The sequence below is a fragment of the Numida meleagris genome, chromosome 6 (genome assembly GCF_002078875.1).
Source record: "Numida meleagris isolate 19003 breed g44 Domestic line chromosome 6, NumMel1.0, whole genome shotgun sequence".
NCBI lineage: Eukaryota > Metazoa > Chordata > Aves > Galliformes > Numididae > Numida > Numida meleagris.
The window spans coordinates 6,919,521-6,944,262 of NC_034414.1; the positions used below are offsets into that span (position 1 = coordinate 6,919,521).

The 24,742-nt window shown below is 38.0% G+C and overlaps 1 protein-coding gene across 1 annotated transcript in view; it reads left to right on the forward strand.

Moving 5' to 3' along the window:
- The window catches only part of SPON1 (spondin 1), a 177,116-nt gene that overhangs the window by 43,002 nt on the left and 109,372 nt on the right, over window positions 1–24,742 (forward strand). Inside the window, exons 4-6 of the mRNA XM_021401755.1 lie at window positions 14,815–14,888; window positions 17,722–17,844; window positions 23,632–23,780. Coding sequence (XP_021257430.1) covers window positions 14,815–14,888; window positions 17,722–17,844; window positions 23,632–23,780 — 346 coding nt within the window. The remainder of the gene's footprint in view (window positions 1–14,814; window positions 14,889–17,721; window positions 17,845–23,631; window positions 23,781–24,742) is intronic.

Genomic DNA, 24,742 nt, shown 5'->3' on the forward strand with positions numbered 1-24,742 from the left:
TTCTCAGCAGTAATTTATTTTCCCCGCTTTATTTGAAAGCAGATGTTACTATCTCCAGCTGATGGAGGTGCTTGCAGTAGTATCAAGCTGGAGTTGGAGCTGGTGTTATGCAGAGGTGCTTGGCTACTTTTTCTGGTACTGCCCAGTCTTTCATGTTGCAAGATGTCTGAGTGGGGACGGAGCAGGATGGAGCTGCGGTAGGGCTGGCAGCATGGTGTGTGTGCAGCGAGGAGAGGGTCATAACCTTTCCTTTGGGGGTAGAGGGAATATAGGTAGGTTTTGTTATGAATGGTAATGCTTTTAAATGCTTCACATTGCACCTTCAAAATCCATATGAAGTTTTCGTACTTGAGTGTTGCGGCACATTTTCTGGTAAATGCTTGTTTTTCTCTTAATCAGAATCTCTACTTGAGGTACCCACGCCTGAGCATTGTAATCCTGCAGATACCTCTTGTGACTCCACGTAGTCATAAAGCCCCTTCATGGTAGTGTGGTTTCTTCATTTGTTAAGAGGAACATCTACTTGTATGCATCCCATCCACTAGAACACCTTCATCCTGATACCAAATGCTTCTGTCTCATTGGCATTTTCCTTCCTGTCTTTGTGCAGTTAATTACTCTTATCTAAAACCAGGTCTTTGCAGTTAACATTTTTTAATTACTGCTTTTTCAGAATTCCTCAGATTTATGAACTGTTTTGCATTTTAATCAACTGCAGCTTGATGTTGTCTGCAGCCAGATGGAACTCTGTTCCATCATTGGTGTTATTAATGAAAACATTAATATATGCACAGCATCACTGACCTTGAAACTCTGATTTCTAAACTTAAAATAAATTCATTTTTTTAATGATTCGAACATTGTAGTCTTAAAAATTCATGCTGTCTAAATCTGATGTAATTGACACGTATCTTTCATAAAATTTTGAGTAGTCTGCTAGCTTGATGTATCCATATATATAAAGATCTAGAAAGAGGTATGAAAAATCAAGAAAATCATTTTTATTCAGGAGTGTTATAATTGACAAAATTTGTGTTGGAGAAGAATAAATCTTATAAGAGTTAAATCCTATAAGAGTTATTATATCTGTTTCCCTATGTTGGAATGGAGATGCAAAAGGAATATCACATTTATGGAGGGAAGCTCTCAGAAGTATCTTGCACTGTAATTTGATTTGGTCTAAATTTTGTTTCCAGTAAGTGTGGAGATAAAGCAGTAAATTCAGAATTCTTTCTGGCTCAGTCTAACAGTCTGTGTTTTCATAATTTTTAAGTAGTGGGATGAACTTTTTTTAATTAAAAAAATAGTTTGCACTATTTTCTTGTTCGCTGTTGGTAAATTAAAATCATTGTTAATTTGGGAGCCCAAAATCATTTGCCATTCTACAGCAGCTGTCAGTAGTACTCTGGTTTATTTTACAAACAGATGTTTAATTTGACTTCAATGCCACTGTCAATTTTTTTAGGGGAGACAAAGAGAGGAAGGAATAGAAATAATCGTGATAGTCATAATTTGATTTCCTTTCAAAACATAAAACAGAGGCTCTGTTGAAGACATTGGAAGTGTTTTCATAAATTTTGATTGAATGTTTTAAATCTATTTTTTTTTATTATTACATGAACTGAAATTAAGCTTTCTAAATGCCTGATAACTCTTGTTAAAGAAATGATTTGTTTATTATGTCAGGAGCTGGAGGTGTTATTTTCATGTAGTCTACTTCAGAAAACAAATAGAATACCATTTCAAAAACATGTTCTTTATCTACGGATTAAAATGTCCCATTACTTCTACGATTTATGGGGAAACAGGTGGGTTCGTTTGTTTGTTTTAATAAAACTAGGGCACCAGCGCACCCAATCTCATACAAGCATAACGCTGTTTGCTGTAGTATAATAGCGTTCTCGTTTCACATCATCAGAAGTGAAGGACAAGTTGGGTCCAGAAATGAGGAAATAAGATAATAGGAAAGCTAAGTAACGTGTAGTCCTTCTTAAATTTTGTCAGCCAGATTTTGCCCAGCATGTGCCTGCTGTGAAAAACGCTTCAATGTAATGTGAGATAGAATACCTTGGTGACATCCTGCCTTGTTCAAAATGTCTGCAGACCTAGGAAGGAGAGCTAAATTAACAACGTATGGTCTTAATCCCACAACCCTTTGGCAATTCTTAGATGTTAGTAAGTCTGAGGTAAATTAGTCATGAAAATGGCACATCTTGTTGGTCATTTGCTCCTCTTTTAATGTAATCTCTTCATGTATTTTAAGGCTATGTTTCTGTGAAAGTAAGTAAATGTGTTCTTAAACATAAGAAGTACATTGAGTGTGGCACATGGTATGAAAATTTCTGCTAGCAAAATTTTTTCAGCGCGCTGGGTTTGATGTTTGCTGAACTGTCTGCATGCCTACAGAAATCTACTGCAGTTGTGTGTAGTTCATTTTGCAGTTAGAACTTGAAGCACGGTGATATGTTCATATGAAAGGCAAATGTCTGAGTTAATAGTGTCAGATTCTGCCGCCCTTACTTAATATTGCATAGTGTTTAACTTTTCATGTGGATTTAAAAGTATTAACTGAGGAATTGCCAAGATTAAGGTATTGTATAAATAAGGGTCTCAGAGCCTGGACATAGTGTATATCTTGATTGTTTTTCATTTGAAGCACCACAACATCAATTCTGATTAGTTCCCTTAAAGAAGCAGCTACATTTATTGTAATTCTTTGGAAGTGATAAAAGGAAAAAGCCACCTAGAAAAGGAATTGTTTTTTGTGTAAATGGAGTGCTGAATTGATTCTTGTCTTTCTACTCACCTGGTCTGTCAGTCTTTGTAAAGGATTTGTGAAAGGATTTAAATATCAAATTCAACTAATAATTGGCTGAACCATTCCTTTTTCTTCCTTACAGTAATTAGGTACTCACTTTTTCTCTTCTCTGCTTCATTAGATATGCATTAAGTATCTCTACTATCCCAACAGTAGTGATCTGAATGCTTTCTGCACTGCTTTCCCACAGAAATGGATTTGTTAATCAGTCAGTTCACTGCTCCGGCAGAACATGGTGTAAAGCCTTGCAGTGCACCAGAAAGTATATTTGATTTCGTTAATGGTTTCTGGGTTTTCTTTTGCTGCAGAAAGGAGAGGGTTGTGGACATAGGGTTCTGTGTCTAAAGAAGGAATTGTCTCTGTTGGAGGAGAATGAACTTGGCACTTGTGGCCTGGTGATACCTTGAATATGCTCCAGCAGTTCTACAGATGACCTGTTGTAGTGCTTCTTCCCATAGATTTCTTTCTGAAGGTTCAACATAAATTTGTTCTGCAAGTGTTGCGGGGTGGGAAGGGGAATGGCTCTCCCATCCTGCAATTGCCTTTTAGTTGTTTGATGAAATGAATTGAGTGCTGCTCCACAAGTAATGCCTCCTATTTTATGATGTTGGCCCACAACATCAGAGGCAGATGTTGGTGGTATGGCAGTAGAGGTTGAACCTTCCCACCAATATCCTGTTACATGCAGTTACTGTGTGACAGATGGCAGCAGAGGGGCAGTGTGGTAGCACAGAATCTGACGTGGAAGTGTAGACGAAGCAAATGGGCGTCATCAAATTCCTCCATGTGGAAAAATGGCACCCACTGACATTCATCAACATTTGCTGAATGTTTATGGAGACCAGCCAGTGGATTGAGCACAGTGAGGCTGTGGGTGGTGCATTTCAGCAGTGGTGACTGGAGCAGTGGGTCATCTCCCCCGGTGTGGTTTGTTACTCAGGCTCTTGTTCATTGCTGGTCAAAATGCATAGCTAGTGGTGGTGACTACGTTGAAAAACGTGTTTTGTTGCTGAGAATTTGCTCTATCGAATAGTTCTATTGTGTTCATTGTATCTGTTGTAGCTTCCATGGAAATAAGTAGGGGGAGGCATTACTTTTGGAGCAATCTATGTATATGACAGGGCAAAGAACTCATATGCAAAGTAGAAAAATGCTCTGCACTGCAGAGATGGTGCTGCCATTTCATGACAGTTGATAAAGAAATTCTTTTGTTACTTTAGATAACAAATACTAACAGACAATTTATCTAGTTTCTCTGAATAAATCATAGGCAAAGCACCATTTTCAATATAGTGAAGAAACATAAATAGCTCTTCATTCTTGTCAGTTTTATAGTAGTAATCTATATTTCTGCCACCTGTAGCTCTACTTACAAAGTACTAGAAATGTTCAGGCCGGTAAATAAAGTAAAGACAAACTCACGAAGAGGAGGCAAATTTCAGGTATACTCAGATAAGTGTTTTCTTCGCTAACTGGATCAGGAAAAAAACTTCACTTGGCAGTATTAAAGTTTAAAGTGATATTCTTATAATTTTCTAGTTTTCCAGAGGCTACTCAGTAGGAATTAAGGCTGTGCTTCTCATCTAATTAAGTGAAATCGAATTTGGTAATGGATTTTGATGGAAGTAAGATCAGTTCTCAACAGAAGGTCATCTCACAATTAGCAGCAATATAAGGTTGCTGCATGCACCTAGATTTTCAGAACAGCCTCAGCATCAGTGTATCTGAACTGTATGTTTTCAGTTTTCAAAGTGTGGGTTTTTTTTATTTTTTTTTAAATGTATGTTGGAAGCAAATGACTGCCAATTATAAAAAGATAAATAAAAAAACACACAGGCAAACCTAAACATACCCCTGAACCCACAAAAATCTGAGATGGAAGATCAGATTTGTTGCTCTTTGTGCTTCAATTTTGAAATCTACGCAGGCTATTGACCAACTTTAAATTGCACTGCTTGGATAACAATCTCACAAACGTTACCAGTTTACTTATTTCCCATACACGTATCTGAAGGAGCACCCCCATTTATCTCTACCTTGCGTGATCTCCTGCTGTGTTCCCTCCTGTATCTCTGATTGCTGTTGGTGTATCTCAGCTATCCGTGACACAGGATCTTCCTCTCTAGGAGTTTCTGATGAAGTTAAAAATCTAATTAACTGCAATTTTGTTCCAAATAATACTTCGTAGAACCAGATTCTTACTACTTAAAGGTTCTAATATTAAGGGCAATTTATCATTTTGATCCCTTATTACTTACTGCAGTTCACAGTGCTGTGTTAATATTTCTGTTCGTGTTCTCTTACTTGTTCTGATGATTGAGGATGAAACAGGCTGTGTAGTTTTGCTTGCTCCTGGATCCTTTACGCACAGTTGTTAACACTTCCTTTGTGAAATGAAGACCTTTATCTCTGTCAATGGGACTTCAGGAGTCACACAGGGGGCAAAAGGTTTCTTGAAACAGTTTTTTTTTCCCCTCTTTCTGCTGCTATGTACTTTAAACCACTTTGGGAAGGAGTTACTCACTTCCCAGGAGTGAGTGTTCATTACCACAGCCTGTTTTGTGGAGCTAGTGTGCATACTCAGTGTATAATCTCAGACTGATAACCTGCTGCTGCAAAGAGATATGACTAGACTTTGGTCTTGCCCTTCCTGGGAGAATTTCAACCGTTTTTGATCCATTTCCTTACACCTGTTTCTGTACCTTCCAACATCGCTGCTGTCTTAACTCCAAGAGTATTTTCCTGGTTTTCGTGTAATGCGGTTAGCAATTCTTTCTCCATTTACTTTCTTGGTGCTTTTGTTTCTGCTGTGTTCTGGTAACTGCTGTCAGCCTTTACTTCATATGTCTCAGGTCTGCTGCCTCTTCAGCTGCTGAGTCTGCCTTATCAACCTGCTCAGCTTCACCACTTGTGCTCCTTTGAGCTTTGGGATGCCTTATTCACAGCTGATTTCCACGGTCATTCCCCTGCTTTTAAATTTCCCTTGCACCAGTCCTTTGTCAAAATGAGCTCTGTTGCCCAGCCTCTTATCCTCTCCTACCTGGTCAAACGTCCAGTGTCCTATTCCCTTCATACAGTAATCTGCATCAGGTGAACTCATAGCCAGCTTTGGTTGTTTAAATTTCAAGGATTATAGCTGACCTGCTTTTGAGGTGTTCTTTCTATGTTGTCCCATTCAAATTCAAGGCATGAATGCCCTTTAACACCATTACCATCCATATACTGTGAAATTTCATTCACAGGGATGAATGGGAACCAAACACAATTTGGGCTGTAATTTTCTGCTGAAATTTTTTAAAATCTTCCTCGATCCTGTGTGTGGTGTTGTTGTAAATGACTGAGTATTGACCTTCTGCTCTCATATTGATTAGAGCACAGTTAAAGAGATCAGATTACTGAAGGTCTCTGAGGTTAATCTGTGGTTTGTTAATATTAATATCTATAGAGCAGTAGAAATGGTGGAAGCTCTGTGTCTCCTGTCAGTAATTCTGGTAGAGCATACTTTGGAGGAGACATCTATTTGGATCACAACAGAGAAACAATACATGTGAATGTTTGGTTTTTGCGTTGCCCAAGTGGTTGCTGAGCGTTCCCAGCTATAAGCTGAGTAATGCAGCTCTTTTGTTGATATATTTATGTATTCATAGATGACTTGGAGCAGCTTGTTGTTTGGCAGTTTTGCAGAAAAAGTGCTGCTGCTGCAGCAGCTAATCAGATATGAAAAGGATGTGTTGAATTTGGCGTGCTTAGAACTGAATTAGGAAGAACCAAATGCCTCTGCACGAGCTCCCTGCTGTTGCATTCTCCAACGATTTATATCCTGAAGTTTTGCAACAATATGTGTTACAAATCCTTAGTTGGGCTATCTTGCCCTCCCACCCCTGACAAGAAAAACTCTAAGCTAAAGATTCTGCCTGGCACTAATCCCAGCTTGTTGTAACAGATTTTGAACAAAAAGTAAGAGGAAGATCCAGGTGAAAACCTCCTTAGTTGTGTAGAGTCATTTCATGTCATATGAGCAGCACAGTCTTTCAGGTATTCCACAAGTACATTTTGGAAATGCCTTCTTCCCACATACTCTTCCTTCAGAACGGAGAAGGTGGAAAGGTTGCGGATCTTAACCCTCATATTTATATTAGATCTTTCTTTTTTTTTTTTTTCTCAGCAGTCATATCTTCCCCTGTAAACAGTCAGTATCTCCTGGCATCAGGTGTCTGACTGTTCAGTGTGCTTCAGTCCCAGCTGTCAGTGAAAATGTTAGAGAAGCTGAGCTAGAACTGAACTAGAAGAGAGTCCGTTTGTAAAGGTATCAGTTCTTGAGAGCTGAAGTTTCTGGCTCAGCTGCAGTAAGGAAATGGCAAGTCTCTTTCTTCTGGTGGCTCCAGACCCCATTGCGGTGGATTTGGGGTGTCAGACTTAACCTCAAGTGCTGTTGGAGCGGCATCAAAATTAACCTTCTTTAGGTGTGTACATTTATAAGATTAAGGCGTCTCTTAAGAAGTCATTACTAAGTGCTTTAATATCAATTAAAACTTAATTTCGGTGGATATTAATTTATCATCTGTTGTGGTGTTTTAACCTTCAGGCTTCTGTGAGCTAAACTGAGGAGATGATTTTTCTGAACTTGGAAAGCATCAAATAAATGAGTCCTAGCTGGATTCCTGCAACCGAATACCCAGTATTCACTATTTTACAAGGAGAGAGACTTGATTAGGATATTGCTTTTGATATACCATTCTTGTCTGTACAAGCAAATGATTCCGTCGTTGCAATATATCTTTGGTATATTGCTAGTGGAGACCTCTTCTAAAACAATAGCTGGAGAACGAGAGCTCTAATATTTTCTTTCCTGAATCCTCCGAGAATATATAAAAAATTTAGACCAATTTTTCTAAAGTCTTGAGATTTTTTTCAGTCTTTGTTAACTGGGCCTTCATCATGTGTTTACTTACTTAGCTTTGTTACTGCAATACAAAAAGCCAGAAAACAAAAAACAAAAAAAAACCAAAAAAAATGTTTAATCCCCCAACCTGGAGTGGGTGGAGGGGAGAGGTCCAGAGAGAAGGAAAATATGTGTAGGGTATATTGCTTAAAAGGAATATTGTGAAGGGATACATGCGCATTATACTGTGCCATTAGTGACAAAATCATAGAATCGTAGAATGGCCTGGGTTGAAAAGGACCTCAAAGATCACTGAGTTTCAACCCCCCTGCTGTGAGTGCAGGGTCTCCAACCACTGGACCAGGCTGCCCAGAACCACGTCCAGCCTGGCCTTGAATGCCTCCAGGGATGGGGCATCCACAACCTCCTTGGGCAACCTGTTCCAGTGTGTCACCACCCTCTGAGTGAAAAACTTCCTCCTAATATCTAACCTAAACCTCCCCTGTCTCAGTTTAAAACCATTCCCCCTTGTCCTATCGCTATCCACCCTTGTGAACGATCGTTCCCCCTCCTGGACCGGTGAGGAGTAACACATGTGCCATTGCAGTAGTTCATTTGCAGTAACATCATAATGTAGTTTGTCTTCTGCTGTGTCCTGTCATAGCAGGTGAAACAAGCTGCCTGCCCTGAAAGTGGGAACATGATTTTCTCTTTCTTTCTTTGCTTCTCTTCAATTAAGTCTTTGAGTTCCCTGTGGAGGTGGATGAGCTTTGTACAGGTTGCGTGGACTTCTAAAGCAAAAATAAAACCATGCTTGACGTGGTTTTTTTGTTTCAATTTTTCATTTTGATATTAGGATTGGTTAGTTAACGCACAAGAGCTGTGCATCAGATCTTATGGGAAGTTAGCTCAGTGAAAATAGCTATCAGGTAGAGTAGCTCTGGGATCCCTAGCTTGATAGAAAACGTACTCCTACTTTTGGTAGGCTGCTTCTGTCTTCTGTACAGAATCAGCACTTTAGAATGACAGAACAAATACATCCTCCAGCTAACCAGTCCTATCCAGTACTTTCTGACTTTTCTTTACAACGCAACTAATAATGCTTACTTTTGAAGATCAAGGAGATGATGCTTGCTACAAGAACTTTGTGAGTAGCAAAACGTGGTGAAGATACAGCCCACAAATAGCAATGGGTTTTAAGGAGCATGAAACTTCCTCAAGGGACCTGGACAAACTCATTCTTTCGTCTTTTGTTTTTTTCTTTCTTTTTTTTAAATCTTGCAAGGAAGCGGTGTAGTGGACATGTCAGAAATGATTTTGTCACTATGACTTTTTATTGTGAAGATTTTAGATTCAAAATTTGTGTCCTGTGAGCATTCAAGCAAACAGAGAGATTTTCTGAGAACAAAACAACACTGCAGCATATACAACTGTGTTTTCCCTTGGAGTTTTTTGTTGTACTCTGTATGATGTCCAGATCAGTCCTGCAGTCAGTGAGCTGCCACATGTGCGCATGATGGTGTACCTGAGTATGATATGAAAGACAAATGACAGGATTGTGAAGCTAGGATATGTTTGTAGGATGAGTTTAGAGTACTTTGTTCTTGCTGTGAGGTTTTGCTCAGATCTGTTTTCTGGCAGTGTGGGTGTTATGTTTAAAAATAATACTGAAGAAGGATATTCTGGTATATATGTATTCAGTGAATATGCTTTTTTAGAAGTAAGCAGCTCTTGTTGTTCTTTCAGCTGACTAATCTACTAAAGACGATCATCATGTGCAGAAATGTAAATGTGGGAAAAGTGATACACTTGACATTAACATTACGATGTTTATCCAAAGTCAAATGTCAGGTCTGGTTAGTTTGTTCAAACTGCGTTAAGAGCATACAGTTTAAAAAACAAACAAACAAAAATCCCACACCTGTGTTAAGCCAAATATCAAGACAATTTTAGATGAGTACTAACCCTTGTCAATGATGACTCATGACAAAGTTTCTGGTGTAGATGGAGCTTTTTCCTCTGATGAGACTGAGGTCAGTTTCCAAGTTGAATATTATTTTGAAGCCTCATTAAGCATCTTGTGACGTATAAATGTTCTTGGTTGCTTTCTGAGGTGGGAAAGAGCTTGCAGTGATGTAATTAACTCAGTAAAGAATGGAATAATTGAAGGAAATAGCTTTGATGGCTGGACGGGCAAGACAAAGTAAACTCATAAATAATATTGAGCAGACAAAGTTTCTTGTCTGCAGTCTAGGGTTTTATTATTATTTCTCAGTATCGGTGGGTTTTCTGAGTATTTTTTTTTTCTTAACCTGCCCAACTTACTTTTCTATTAAGTTTGCTAAAGTGTATTCTTCTCTGCTATCTCACACACTCTCAAGTGCTGATTTTACTCACGGCCATGGTCTGCAACCTGTGGCTAGGCAAGAATGTCACCAGTAGTTCTATTTCCATGTGTAAAAATCAAAAAGGTTACGCCATATTAGAAACTGCTGAATTTGTATATGATGCAGAGATGTATGAATTTGTTATAATGCAGAGCCTAAAAATTTAGCACAGCAAAGTAGTGTGGATGTTTTCTTTTGGGGAAAAAAAAAAGACAAAAACCTTGGAAAGGGAACTGTACTTTGTTATGGGTGAGGGAATGGCTTGGGCATCACGCTCGCTATTTCCTCACTTGTTGCTGGACTCTACGCTGCTTGAAAACATATTCCATGTGTTCCATTGGGGGAACATATCTTGCAAGGAAGCACATGGTTTGTAAGAACTGCAGTAGAGATGGAAAAAATGGAGATGTCTTGAAACTTATGGTGTATATTCACCAGCTCTGGCAAAATCTGGTTTACTAAAATGTATCTCTAATATTGTACTTAATGTTTTTTATGTAAGTTTGAAAATGACATAGGAATAATTCTCATGGATACTCTTTCTTGCTTCCTTTGTCATATCATTACACCCACAGAGACACTTTAAAATAAGATTATTTCTGCTGATGCTGTGATTTGAAAAAGGAGTAAGGATGATGATCTAAAGCTACGTCTATGGAAAAAGTTGACAAAAAAAAAAAATACTACTACTCAGTTTTTGGTATGAGTTGCAGCATCCCCTAAGGCTGCTTTGAAGTTTTACGGTTCATGATATTTTGTGTTTGTTAATATCCCAAATGCAATTTATGTGACTTTAGTAGAGCTTTTCCCAGCAGAAAGGCAAAGTTGCAGAGCTGAGCTGGAGAGGGCCTTCATTCCAAGGATGTCTCTTAGGGTAGGTCTTACGCTGAGATGTGGTCTGAGAAAAAAATAAGACAGGACAAAGACTGGCCTACTTGTATCCAACCTATCAGTGTTACGAAGTGATATTGCCAAAGCAAATATTACAGAAACTGCCAGATATTCCTTGATTTTGCTGAGAGAACTGCACAACAGGAAGAAAGAGTACCATTAGTTTTTGAAATAAAAATAGATACTGCTAGATGAAAATAAAAGGAAACGAGTTTGCTTGTTATGCATATGATTTTTCTCATGTGATGCAAAAGCTTTAACAAGTACTGAAAAGCACCATTTGAAGATGATGAGAACTAGAGCAGATTTTGTAGATATACTTGTTTCCTTTTTCTTTCTTATTTAATGGTATGCTGATGTGTTGATGGAAGAGCAGTTTTCCCATTTTACTGAGATGATTTTGCTGATAGTCACAGAGAGAAACAACTCGATTAAAAATCCCCTTAAAATCTACTAATGTGTAGGGGAAAAGCAGTCAGATCTTCCCTTCTAAAAAAGATCAGACAGCATTGGATGATAGAAATACCAGCAATGATTTGTGTAGACTGAGCAGATGTGTACCTTGCTTCTCTGTAAAAGCCAGCCATTTCCTTTTTAAGCAGTTGTAAGCCTCCAAACTCCATCTTTAATCAAAATCAGAACTTTCATAGAGGAATAAAAGTTATGTCAAAATAATAAATAGTAAGATAAATAAAAATAGTGATACAAAGTAGGCAAATATACTGTTCAGATCATTTGATCAGTCTCCAGTGTAGAAAATGATTATTAAAACAGTGGATATGTCAAAGGTAATTTAATACTATTTCTGTCTGACTACTTGTAATGTTGTGTGCCTGGTTTGGGTGTTTATGCAGCCATCTGATGTATCAGTCCTTTTCCAGCTAAAGTTGGCAACAAAACTCCCCTTGGCTTAATTTGGATTATTAGTTCCATTTATATTCACACTCAACTGAAGAGACAGCAACTCAGAAAGTTGAGAATCTTTCGTTGTTAGAAAAGGAACTGTTCCCATGATGTTCCATACTGATGAGCTAACCGCAGCAAAAAGAATAAAATAAGTAAACTTCAGGCTTCAAGCAATTTCCATTTTATTTCTAAAATAACTGTTTATGAAATAAAACACTCATAATATTTTTGTTAGCTGCAGATCTGGGAGCTCCTTCACAAGAAAGCTGATTTCTTGCTTGTTCAGCTTTAAAGTGTAGGTGCTTTTAGACAGTAAACTTTGAAAAACTTGTTCTTTAAAATGATATTTAAGGCACAGAATCATAGGGTAATTTAGGTTGAAACTCATTTAGTCCACTGCCTGCTTGAAGTAGATGTGGTTAGGTCAAGTTGAGGAATGAGCCTGGTTGGACTTCTGGGCTGCAAGCACACATTGCCAGCTCATGTTGAGCCTTTCATCCACCAACACTCCTAAATTCTTTTCCTCAGGGCTGCTCTCAAGCCATTCTCCGCCCAGCCTGTATTTCTGCTTGAGATTGCCCCAGCCCAGGTGCAGGACCTTGCACTTGGCTTTGTTGAGCTTCATTAAGTTGGCATGGACCCACCTCTCAAGCCTGTCCAGGTCCCTCTGGACGGCATCCCTTCCTTCTAGCGTGTCAACCGCACCACTCAGCTTGGTGTCATCTACAAACGTGCGGAGGGTGCACATGACCCCACTGTCCATGTCTCCTTCAAAGATGTTAAATAACACCGGTCCCAGCACTGATCCCAGAGGAAAGCCGCTCATCACTGGTCTCCACTTGGACATTGAGTTGTTGACCTCAACTCTCTGAGTGTGACCATCCTGCCAGTTCCTTATCCAGCAAGTTGTCCACCCATCAAATCCGTTTTTCTCCAATTTGTCTACTAGGATGTTGTGCAGGACAGGGTCGAAGGGTTTGCACAAGTCCAGGTTGATGACATCAGTTGCTCTTCCTTTATGCACTGACACTGTAACTCCCTCATAAAAGGCCACCACATTTCTCAGATGCAATTTTTTACCCTTGCTGAAACCATGTCGGTTACCACCAATCACCTCATCTTTATTTTCCATGTGCCTCACTGGTGCATTCAGGAGAATCTGCTCCATTCTCTGTTTCACCCTGCTTTTTTCATAGCTTTGGTTGTTGCCTGTATAGTCCTTTACTACATCTGCCTTTACAAGATGCCAACTTTATTAAGGGAAAACAATCTGTAGTTTTCTATACCCCTCCCAGCTTGATCTAGCTTTAAGAGGTTTACAAAACTCAGTTATTGTACTGGATGGGTTATGTGTGAAATGAGATATTCCTTCCTGTCCTATTCTGACCTTGTATCTTGGAAAGAAAACCACAGTAAAATTACGTCTAGTTTTTGATAACTTATGGGGTGGGACACTGTCAAAGAAAGATGTAACTTCAACAACACTTCTAAGCATACACAGTGATTTTTCTTCTTACTTCAGCTGTTAGAAGTGAAAAATAACACTAGAGAGATTAATATAATTATTTGACTGTAAAGTTGAGGTAAGATGAGAATCTGACTCTTACTGTTTAGAATTTTATGTCCCTGACTGGGCATTGTTATTAACTGTTTTCCTTTATACTGGAGCAAGAGCTGCTGTGTTAAATTCATGATAATGGTATTCAAGGGATGGTACATAGGGTTGTCAGAAGAACGTGCTCCCTTACTATTAAACAAAGAGGAGCTCAACTTCTCTTCAGGAAACTCTCTATACAAAGAATGTTCATGAATTTAACCAAATTCTAACAATTTTCTAACAGCAAAACCACAAAGTTTACATGTAAATTAAATTTTATAATTATAAAATAGTCTAAGAACATAATTTAATTTAAGTAAGGCTGGAAGGGGATCACCTGAGCTGTTCCAGCTGGTTATTGTTTATGACATTTACTCTGTGCTGGAACATAGTATGTAACTGATTTGAAGATATTTGAAAGAAAATTCAGCTTATGGGCTTTCAGATGGGATATTGAAAAAATTCATAGGTGCAATACCATCTGTAAAATAAAAAGTTGCACACTAACTCTGTTTTTCCCTGTATCATTTTCAGATTCAACAACTCTTACCCTGCCTTTAAACTGGGGTTCTGAAAGTACATTTTGTTTGAACTACATGTCTTAAGTATTCTAGGTTGAATTAAAGTGCCTTTTCTTTTGGAACCATTGAATTACTTTTGAAGACTTTAGCTTATGCTAGCTCTGTATCTTAACTTCACAGAATGATAGAATGGTTTGAGTTGGAAGGGGCCTTAAAGACCTCTCATTTTCAACCCCCTTGTCACGCACTGGTTCAGGCTGCACAGCACTCTGTCCAGCCTGTCCTATTCAGAGATGGAACAAAAATCTTCTTTAAAATTACATTTGCACTGAATTGCTGTAATGTATCAGAAGTATTTATTTATTCAGAATGCAGTGGACTTGCCTACAAACAGCTGCTTACTTTAGCTGTGCTATTTTCTGAAATTGAATATAATTTCAGTATTTTAATATAAGATTTGACATACTGAATATTCAGTTGACCATCATGCATTTCAAAAGCACAGATCCTCACTGTATAACTGTATCACTTCTGCTAAGATAACAACATTCCAAGTTTCTGCAAAATGAAAAATGTAATGCAATTCAAATGCAAGTTGATACATTAAAAAAATATCCTAACCTTAGTACTACGTATTGTCAGAAGAAGAAAGCATGCCTAGGTTTTAGCAGTCTAACCTTAGTACTACATATTGTCAGAAGAAGAAAGCATGCCTAGGTTTTAGCAGTCTAGTTCTGTCCTTTTGCTACTTTATCATGCACTTTCTTTTTTCTTTAAGCAATAAACATATTTCAACCATTTTTTCTTTATAGAGCCAGTATTGTGCAGAAGCGCATTATTTATTTTCAAGATGAGGGTTCTCTCACCAAAAGAATCTGTGAACAAGGTAAGGTGATTTCCTTGTCATGTTCTACTAATTTCTCCTGACTTGTTATATCCAATTAAAATTTTGAGACCTTGAATAGTTTCATTTAGCTTCAAATTCAGGATCTCTTAATTCAGTGATGTTCTTTCTTATTTTGCATACTGTTTCTCGTACAATCTTTCTTGCTTTCACCTAAATGTGACACTTGCACCTTTTTACCTTGTGTGAAACCTGTTTGCCTGGGCTATTTCATCCTTTCCTAAACTTGAGCATAGCAGAGATATTTAAAATTCACATGGGAAATGAAAGAGAACTACAATTGTCTTTTGATAAATAGACTCTGTTTCTGCATATGCAAATTCCTCTTCCCCAGAAAGGTCATGCAAGTGAAGTTGGTTCAAATAATCACAGTCTCTTGATTCTCCTTCTGTGTTTTGTAATTATTTTCATTCTTACTTCTTTTGAACCAGGGTTGTCATGGCAATGTTTGCGTATTTTGGAGGAAATTCTATGAAGTACATCAGGCCATTAAACTCCCTCTGAAAACTAAGGGGAATTATATGTTGAAATTCTTCAGGGGCTTTATGGAGTCCTCTATCAATTCTTAAATATACAATCTGCTATGAAAGCAAATATGGAAAGTGACCTTTAGGTTCTGTAATCTCCTGGCAGATTGTGTTGCTTCTGTTAGTAAATATCCTTCATATAGCAATATGTGCATATATTATTAATATATGTTCACTTTTAAACAGATAATCCATCTTTGCAGGAGGAGGGTGTGGTGTTAAGGCCTGTGTAGCAACTACTGACTACTCCCTTGATACTGATGTGCACATATTCTTTTGATTTAAATTCCAGATCATATAGCTTAATTCTTTCCAGGAGAAACTTCCCACATTTCCTTGAAAAGTAATAACTTTGTGCAGAAGTGCAGAGATGATTGTTATGGGGTAATTCTTACTTCTTCTCCCTGCAAGTTTGGAATGGTTTTTCTTTAGTTTTGTACTGAGGAAAAAAAAATATATATATATTTTTAAGGTACCTGCCACACTGTCCTTCATTTTTAGTGAACTGAATGCGTGCCAGTCACGTATTTCAGTTGTATTTCATTATGTGGAATCCCTGACTGTTGTCAAGAAACCTCTTTGTCAGTGTTTTGCACCATTTCAAATATGGAAACATGTAAGCTAGACTTGTTAAAAATCTTGCACATTTGGTGGTGAACCAGAATAAACAACAGTGAATTTGATTATTATTTCTGAGAAGAAAGGAGAACAAGTAGTACTGTTGAATAGAGGATAAGGAGTCAAAAGAAATTTAATTAATGGAGGCCAAGTTATGTCAAAATTGTACTTTTAAAATTCTGCCGCATTTTTGAATAACAGCTTCATGTTTGGAGAATTTTAGTTGTCTGTGCTGAGTTCTGATAGCGGAAGGTGGGTTTGCCCATCACCAACTACTCAATCTAGTTGAAGTATTAAATCTTATCTGCTGAAAATATTAAGGACAGCTAGAGAACTTCAGCTTTCTTCTTCAGCATCACTGTTGTTCTAGTCTAGATGAGATGTTAGATAAGAAGAATTTGAGTAATTTGAGGGACTTATTTATTGAACTCTGTCCTAAAGACACTGAATGAGGGAAAGTGCAGAAACACATTGTCTTAACAATGAAAGATTTATGTTGCAGTTATAGGCAAAGCTGTACTACAATCAGTGTATAGGTCTTCTCAGAATAGGCAGAAACAGGTGATTCTATTGGGGAAAAAACTTAAAAACTTCAGAAAGACTTCTTTTCATTCACACAAGAGGCAATTTGCTTAAGTCCTAAAACTCTTCTTACAGACAGTGGAATGGCTTGTTACTGCTGGCCAATTATTTTCCTGAGTGTGCCCTAATTAACTAAAATAGACTGCTGAAGATATGGATTAGCTTTAAATTGTTTGGTTTAGGTTTGGGCTTTGGTTTTGAATTTCACATCTGATAACCTCCTCAAATCTGCACATTTTAGTACTCAATTCACTTTAAGCTCAAGCTCGTCACGTAGATCATGACCCATGCTGCTAGAAAGTCTGTTTGAGGGACAGAAAGAGTTTGTCAAACTAATCATAACATATGATTTTTCTGGCTCTGTATTCTCTTCACCATCGTATGTGCAGGAACATGTTGTTCATCATTTATCTGAAGGGTGAAGGATCCTTAAGAAAGACAGTAGCAGGAGTGCAGTGCCACAGCAAAGCCATTCATGTAGCCTGCTGTCTATTCCATGTATCTTGTTAAGAAGCCACTGGAGAGAGTAGTCAAAAGAGCTGGAGTTCGTTGACAGCGCTAGCCTGCTCTCAGCTGCACCAACATCACTGGATGTTTCTCAGACTGGAGCAGGGAATGATTTGTGAGCAGGAAATGTGTGCGTGCAAAAACTCAGTTTCTGTTTTGTTTATGCAGAAGTTGAACTGAGGCATTAGCATGGGGCTGTTGCAGCTGATTATTGGATCCCACTGAAGAACTTATATAGTCTGGCTGTCTAGAATGATCCAGTCTGTTGTTTAAGATGCGCTAAGGTTTTGACCAAATCAGCTAAGAACCAGAAATGAACCTGTTTTGAATCTGAAAACAACTACAACTGTAGTGGTGCATTCATATTTACAATGTAGATCTGAGTCATTACATCACGCATAAATCCAAACCGATTACTTCAGGATTCTACTTCTGTGTGGCCTAACACTAAAAACTAACGAACAAGAGTAAATGTAATTCAAATTTATTTGCTGGAGTACTTATTGTGGCAACTTTGCTGTCATCTGTTGCTGTTGAGTCGTAACCCTTTTCAGTAGGTACTTTCATTACTGCTTTTTCAGATTCAGCCTCAGAAGGTGTGACTGACAAACCAATTTTAGATTGCTGTGCCTGTGGGACTGCCAAATACAGGCTAACGTTTTATGGAAATTGGTCAGAAAAAACACATCCCAAAGACTTTCCACGTGAGTATCATTTTTTTTCTTACTATTGTTGTACCACACAAACATGCTGAAGATATTTGAAGGTTGTTTCGGTGTTAGTTACACCTCACCAGGGTGAATTACAACATATATACAGTACTGCTTATGTTCAGTATTGAAAATCTATGGATCCTTCTGCAAGTGCTATAAAGTACAAATGAATTCTAGAGATTTGCCTGATGTTCTGAGGTGTAATTATGTTTATTTGTAAAGATATTTTTTTTTCCTTTTTTTTTTTTTGCCTCTTCTCTTATTGAAAGCTTAGACTGGATTATCATGTAAAACTAGGAAATGAAGTTTAATGAAAAACACCACAAAAAATGCAGGACAGACTAAAATTTACAACCATGTTTACTATCATGCTAATCTAGCCGAAACTCAGTATTATTTTCATATAAAATCTTTTGAACGATTCTAGTTAATTCAATGAGCCCTGTATCTTCCTGCCAAAGAGATTGGTTAGATATTTAGACCTTAGTGTATTCTGGAAATTTTGCAAGTTGATTATACAGCTAAAATACGTATTCTGAGCTTTGTCTATCAAATCCTGTCTACAGGATCAGTATTTTTATTGTAATAATCCAGGTAGCTGTAAATAGTGAAGTTACAAAAAAGTGTATTATGCGTTTATTCTTTCATTACTTATTCCACAGTCTGAGCAGTAAAGGCTAGGATATGTTTTGAGAATGAGAGTCACATTTATTGGTCTTTAAACTTTGTTAGGTTGTCTGTAGCTGATGTTCATGTGATCTTTTTATGTCTCTTTTTTTTTAATTTATTACTTTCTGTCAGAGTACCATCACATAACTCAAATACAGTTTGTGTATCAGCTCATAGTTCTGATAGTCTAAGCAAAATTGCTTACATTGATTATTTAGTACATTTTAAGTTGAACAATACCATTGTTCAAATATTATTTGTCAGCATAATGCATAGGAGATGAAATAAGCCGAAGTGAGTAATTGCAAAAATGTTCTTCCACGCTATTGCATGATTTAGATATCTGCTGAGTGTCACACTTCATATGCAATGTTAGTATGCATTTAGCTAGTGGTTGGAAATAGGAAATAGAAAATGATTGAAAAACTATGAATTTACTGTGACTTAGTGATGTAATAGATGGAAAAATGCCCTGATGGACTGGCTGACGAGTCTGTCTCAAAGGGTTATAGTCAGTGGTGTTCCATCAAACTACCAGTCAGTTACTGCTGGGGTTCTGCAGGGCTCTGTTTTGGGTCCAGTTCTCTTTAATGTTTTTATCAATGACTTGGATCCAGGACTTGAAGGTACACTAAGTAAATCTGTAGATGTCTCTAAACTGGGAGGAGCTGTTGATTCTGTCAGGGGCAGAGAGGCAATAAGAGAGAGATCTTGACAAACTGAGGTCTGGGCAATCATCAACCACATGGGATTTAATTCTGCATCTGAGATGGGACATCCCTGGCTCTGTCTACAGATGATCTGGAGGTTCTGGACGACAGGAACTTGGATCTGAGCCCTGGAGCCCAAAGGGCCAAATGCGTCCTTGGGGGCATCAGGCCCAACACTGCCACTGGGTGAGGGGAGGGATTGTCCTGCTCTGCTCTGCACTGTGTGGCCTCACCTCGAGCACTGGGTGTTGGTTTGGTGCCACAATATAAAAAGGACATAAACTATGTGAGAGCATCCAAAGGAGGGCTACAAAGATGGTGAAGGGTCTGGAGGGCAAGACATTTGAGGAGTGGCTGAGGGGAGGGAGGCATCATGGTGCCTACAAGCTCCTCACAGGGAGCGGAGGGGCAGCACTGAGCTCTGCTATCTAGTGGCAGTGACAGGGCCTAAGGAAATGGCGTGGAGCTGCGACAGGTGGGGTTAGGGAAAGGTTCTGCACCAGAGGGTGGTCAGGCCCTGAAACAGACTGCCCAGGGCAGTGGGCACAGCTCCAAGCTGCCTGAGTTCAAGGAGCATTTGGACACCGCTCTCAGAGATAGGGTTTGGGTTTTGGGTGGTCCTGTGTGGAGCCAGGGGTTGGACTCAGTGGTCCCTGTGGGTCCCGTCCAACTCAGGATAGTCTTTGATTCCTTGAAAAAAACCACCACATAATATTAGTAGGATTAATCTGAGTAAAAACAGCTGATAAGGCTTTGCATTGAAATTCCTAAAAGTTGATAAGATCTTTTACCCAGATGTAGTGATATAAAAAATGAAAATCATTAACGTTATTCTTTAAAACTTTGAATTTGTGTAGTAGTTACATTAAATTACTATTTGTGATGGTCTGTAGTAAATCACTTAGCATTTGCCAAGCCATTATGCTGTGACAGGGGGGCTGGAACTAGGTGATCTTTGAGGTCCTTTGCAACCCAAACTGTTCTATGATTCCTAAAAAATATCTGCTTTATTTTTATGCCAACAGTGAGGCTGAAATAGAAGCTGATCATAAAAGTTCCATTTCTTTTCTTTAAATTAACTTCTGAGTCACTTTAAAGATTGCCAATAATATGTATTGTGTTGCTTAGCTTTTCTCCGAAGAGAATATAGTATTTTGTTTTGTTATCAAACAAAATGTTTCTGGAAGGTACCATGCAAAACTGTTAATCCTAGGAAACTCTTGTGGGTTTTCACAGATTCTGTGAATTAGGAATAATTTATTATATTGCTGCAACTGAAACACATCTGCACTATGAAATTTTAAAAGTGTAGCTGGTATTTATGAATCATTAGGCTCTCTAAAGCATTGCTCAGAAAAAAACCACCACAACACTGTCTTGTAATTGTAGAACGACTTGGGCTGGGAGGGATGTTAAAGGTCATCTAGCTCTAACAATCTTGTTCTGAGTGTGCCGGCCGTAGAGTGGGTGGAGAGAGGTGTATCCTGACCGCCTGTAGAAGAGTTTCAGAAGGTAATTCTTGAAACAACTTCCCTTTCACGAAACTCAGACAGAAAACTTTTGATTAAACTGGTAAACTGAGGCTCAAGAAAATCAAGCATGGTTTTCAGGTGATTTTTACACATCTTTATGGCTCCTAATATGAGAATTAGTGGAAGTTGAATATTTCACTTCTTATTAAATCTGGCTCAGTGGGAACTATCAAATTTCCTATCACATTTTTCTGGGCAGAAAGGTTTGCATTTTCATAAACCCTGAGCTTCAAAGCACTTGTTATCTCTGGGTATTGTCCATATATGATATATATATACTCTCCAGTATAATTTCATTTTTTTAATATTTCCTGATTTCATCTTCACAGCGTGTCAGAGAAAATATATATATGCATATACATGTATAAATTGAGGAATTACTTATACTAAAATGAAGTGAAATAACACCATTGTTAAGCTGTCTGTATTCTGTTTGCTGTTTTAGCAGTTGGATAGTGACAGATTGGTGATACAAAATAGTTGTGGTCCGACACGTTTTGAAGTTTCTTTGGTGCTTAGCGGAAAAAGTTTAACAAATGATTGAGTGGTCTATTCTCATAAAAACAGAACCTTCAAAGTGAAGGGTGAAACATTTGGAAATGTCTCACAGATTTCGTAAAAATGTTTTGGGAAAATGTAGCATATGCTTTGAATAGGTCTTCTGGGCAAGTCTGTGGGCCACCTGCATTGTGTGGAGAGCCAGTTGCTTTAGGAAGGGTGTTGGAGGGGAGAAGCTGGGCTCTGGTTGCAAAGACACTGAACAGTCTTGCCCCGTTTAGGGCAGGGAGGGAAAGAAGCTGTGGAGCACATGGAACAATTAATTTTACTGAAGACTTCAGAGCTCTCCGATTCTTTGTAGTGACACGTTTTTCTTTTTTAGGGACTATATGGAACCATCTCTTTCAAAAAGTTTCAATGTCACTTAATGCATTTCAGGGAAAGCTGAATGGGCACTGCTCTATGGGCAGTGAAATGATTTAGACCTGTGCGTTAGGAAGAAAAAATGGGCAGTGCCTTCACTGAAGCCAAATGACAGTCTCTCTCTGTGGTTTGAAAAGGCTCTGCTTGAGAAGGAATTACTAGATCATGCATTAAGAAAGCAGCAACGCAGTCTCTTATTGAGGAAAGTGGTGTAGTGGAGTTTAGCTTCTCTTTTTCTCCATTTAAGGCACGATTGCTGATTAGTTTTATTGTTCTCTGAAAATGTCAAACCTGCTATAATTCAGAGCTCAGTGAGTTTATTTATGTCCGAGGGAAAAGGTGGAGGCTCTGTTCACTGTGCTTTTAGGCCACCTTCCCTCATCTATCTATTCTGCTTTTACTACACTTTTCTAGCTTTCTTTCCCTGCCATTGTTTTTCTTTTTTTTCTAATCTATTTTTTATTCTCCTGTGCTTATGTTCCTGCATCTGACTTTATCTATTCAATTCTCTACACTGTCTTTTTCAATTTCATCATCCCACTTTTCATATTTTCAATTTGCATTCCTTTTGTTTACTTCATTATTCATTTTTCATTCATTTATTCTAGTTTTCAGCTGTTTTTATCTCTCCTCTCTCTCCATTTTGCATTGCAAAGAAACATGTTAAATATTGTCTCACTCTGTCATTCTGTCTCCCTGATCTCCTACGGTCTTTGCACTGTTACCGGACTGTCTACTTATGTGAGTAGTTCATTTTCTCATCCTTTTCCTTTAACCTGATATCTTTGCAGAGTGCTATTTGACACTTTATGAATTCATTTTTATTTCCAATAGTATGGGACTTCTGTGACTCCTTTCTGCTCAAATCTCTTTTCAATTCCATCAGACTTCTCTGACATTTTTTTCTTTAAACTTTTACACTTTTCCTGCTTATTAAGACAAGAAACCAGAACGGGAATCCATTTGCCTATCTCTGCAGTTCTTACACTTGGGGAAAATGGGGCAAGTAAACCAAGCAGCTATAGAAGCCCCAAAATTTACTCCTTCACTTCCTTCCTAAGTTAAAGGGAACCGCTGTTAAGGGTTGAGGGGAAAGTAAGAGGCAGCACCATGTACGTATAATGTAAATATGCAGAAACAGAAAAAACAGCTACATCTGTGTTCGTTAGACCAATTCTCTACCAATATTTCAGAAGTTTCTTGGAAGGAAAGCTGAGCTCAGTTTGCCAATAGGAAACAAACTTTCCATCTCTATTTAGCCAGGAAGCTGCGCAAAGGGAGTTTTGTAGCTCTAAGCCCTTTGTATCTCTTCCTGATAATGTTTTGGCACAAAGCTATATACAAAAACCTGAAACGCTCACTGATAATATAGTCATACTTATGTCTAGCCCTTTCTGGTACTCTGCTGTCACCACCCAATCACGAATCTAGTGGACTGTTGCAAGAAACTAGTATCTATCAGTAAGGAAATGAGTTGCTGAAATCTTTGACTCCTCGCAAGTTTCATCCTTATGAACACTTCATGTGAAAACCTAAAATTAAAAGATTTTTAAACATTCTGAAGAAGTTCAAATGAAGACAAATTATACTAAGCCCATACTAAACTGTCTGTCTAGAAGAGATGCTTGATCAGCTGTACTATCTTTCTTTTCATTTCTGTCTATGTTACGTTCAATAATTACTAACACACTATATTGTATTTCTGTAGTTGACTATTTTGGTTCTCAAAAAATGAGATGCATTGATGTAGTAAGAACTGACAGCGTGCAGCACATGCAGTAGTTTGGTACACATGAGGACTGGGAAGTTCAAGCCCTTCATTTTAATAAAAGACTAGGAATTTGACTTTGAGCCTCTTTTGATGATAGCAAGTGTTAATGTTAGAAGAACAAATATGTTATTGCTCTCTTAATTTTCTCTTTTTTTTTTTTTTTTCTTCCTGAAAGGGCGCACCAACCACTGGTCTGCGATCATTGGTAGTTCTCACTCAAAGAACTACATCCTTTGGGAGTATGGAGGATATGCTAGTGAAGGTGTCAAGCAAGTTGCAGAGCTGGGATCCCCAGTCAAGATGGAAGAAGAAATTCGACAACAAGTAGGTGTAATTTAATGTGTACTTTAAAAAGAATGCATCCTACTTTGGATTCAGTGAAGTAAATCAAGCAAACTGCCTGTCTTTGAACACTCATTCTTACTCTGAATTTTTTTCTCAGAAAGGACAAGTAAGTTGTAGTGTAATGTATTTAGAAGATACCTGTGTTATTCAAGACATAACTTAGAAGTACGCGAGTAAAATGCATCTTCTTTGTCTTAATCATGAAAACATACTGAGTTTCTTAAAGGAAAAACTTGAAAATGGCAAGCAGCGTGCCATTTTTCTTTTTGCAGTGGTGAACTTTGGTGTGTAATGTCTTAATATTAATAGATTTTTTTTTTTTCTTCTGGTACATATCTTATTTGCAGTTAGCTGCAGATTAATCCACCTTAGAAATGTTCTTACAGGAGAGTGAGGTAATTTTTGTTGCTGAGTAGGAAGACTTTACATAATTGCACTAATAAAACTTGATGAAACAGGTTTATGGTTAAGGGCAAAAGAGCCTTTACAGTATATCATCCTACAGGGGACTGACTTAGCTGAGTAGAAATCAATCTTTCAAATAGTTTATAGATGATTTTCATTTTGTTACATCAAGTAGAAAGCAACCAAATAAAGTATACTGGGGTATAGTGATGATTGTTATTAGAATGTCTACCTCCATGAAATTCAAGAACTCACTAGAAATAGAGCTCATCAATGAGAGATAGAGAGGGAGAGAGAAGATGTAGATATTAGCACATATAATAATGCTATATGGATAATTTTATATGTAAGTATGCATGTGGGTAAATGTATGTGTAGTGTGTATAGTTATGATTGCACCGCATGGGAGAGAAAAAATAAATTGTCCCTGCTGGCTTATGACCTTATACAGACAAGACATGTGCCAAGGGTGTTGTGTTAGGCAGCGTTCAGTAAGAAACGTTAAGGCCGAAAAGGTGAAGACAGATCTGATTTGC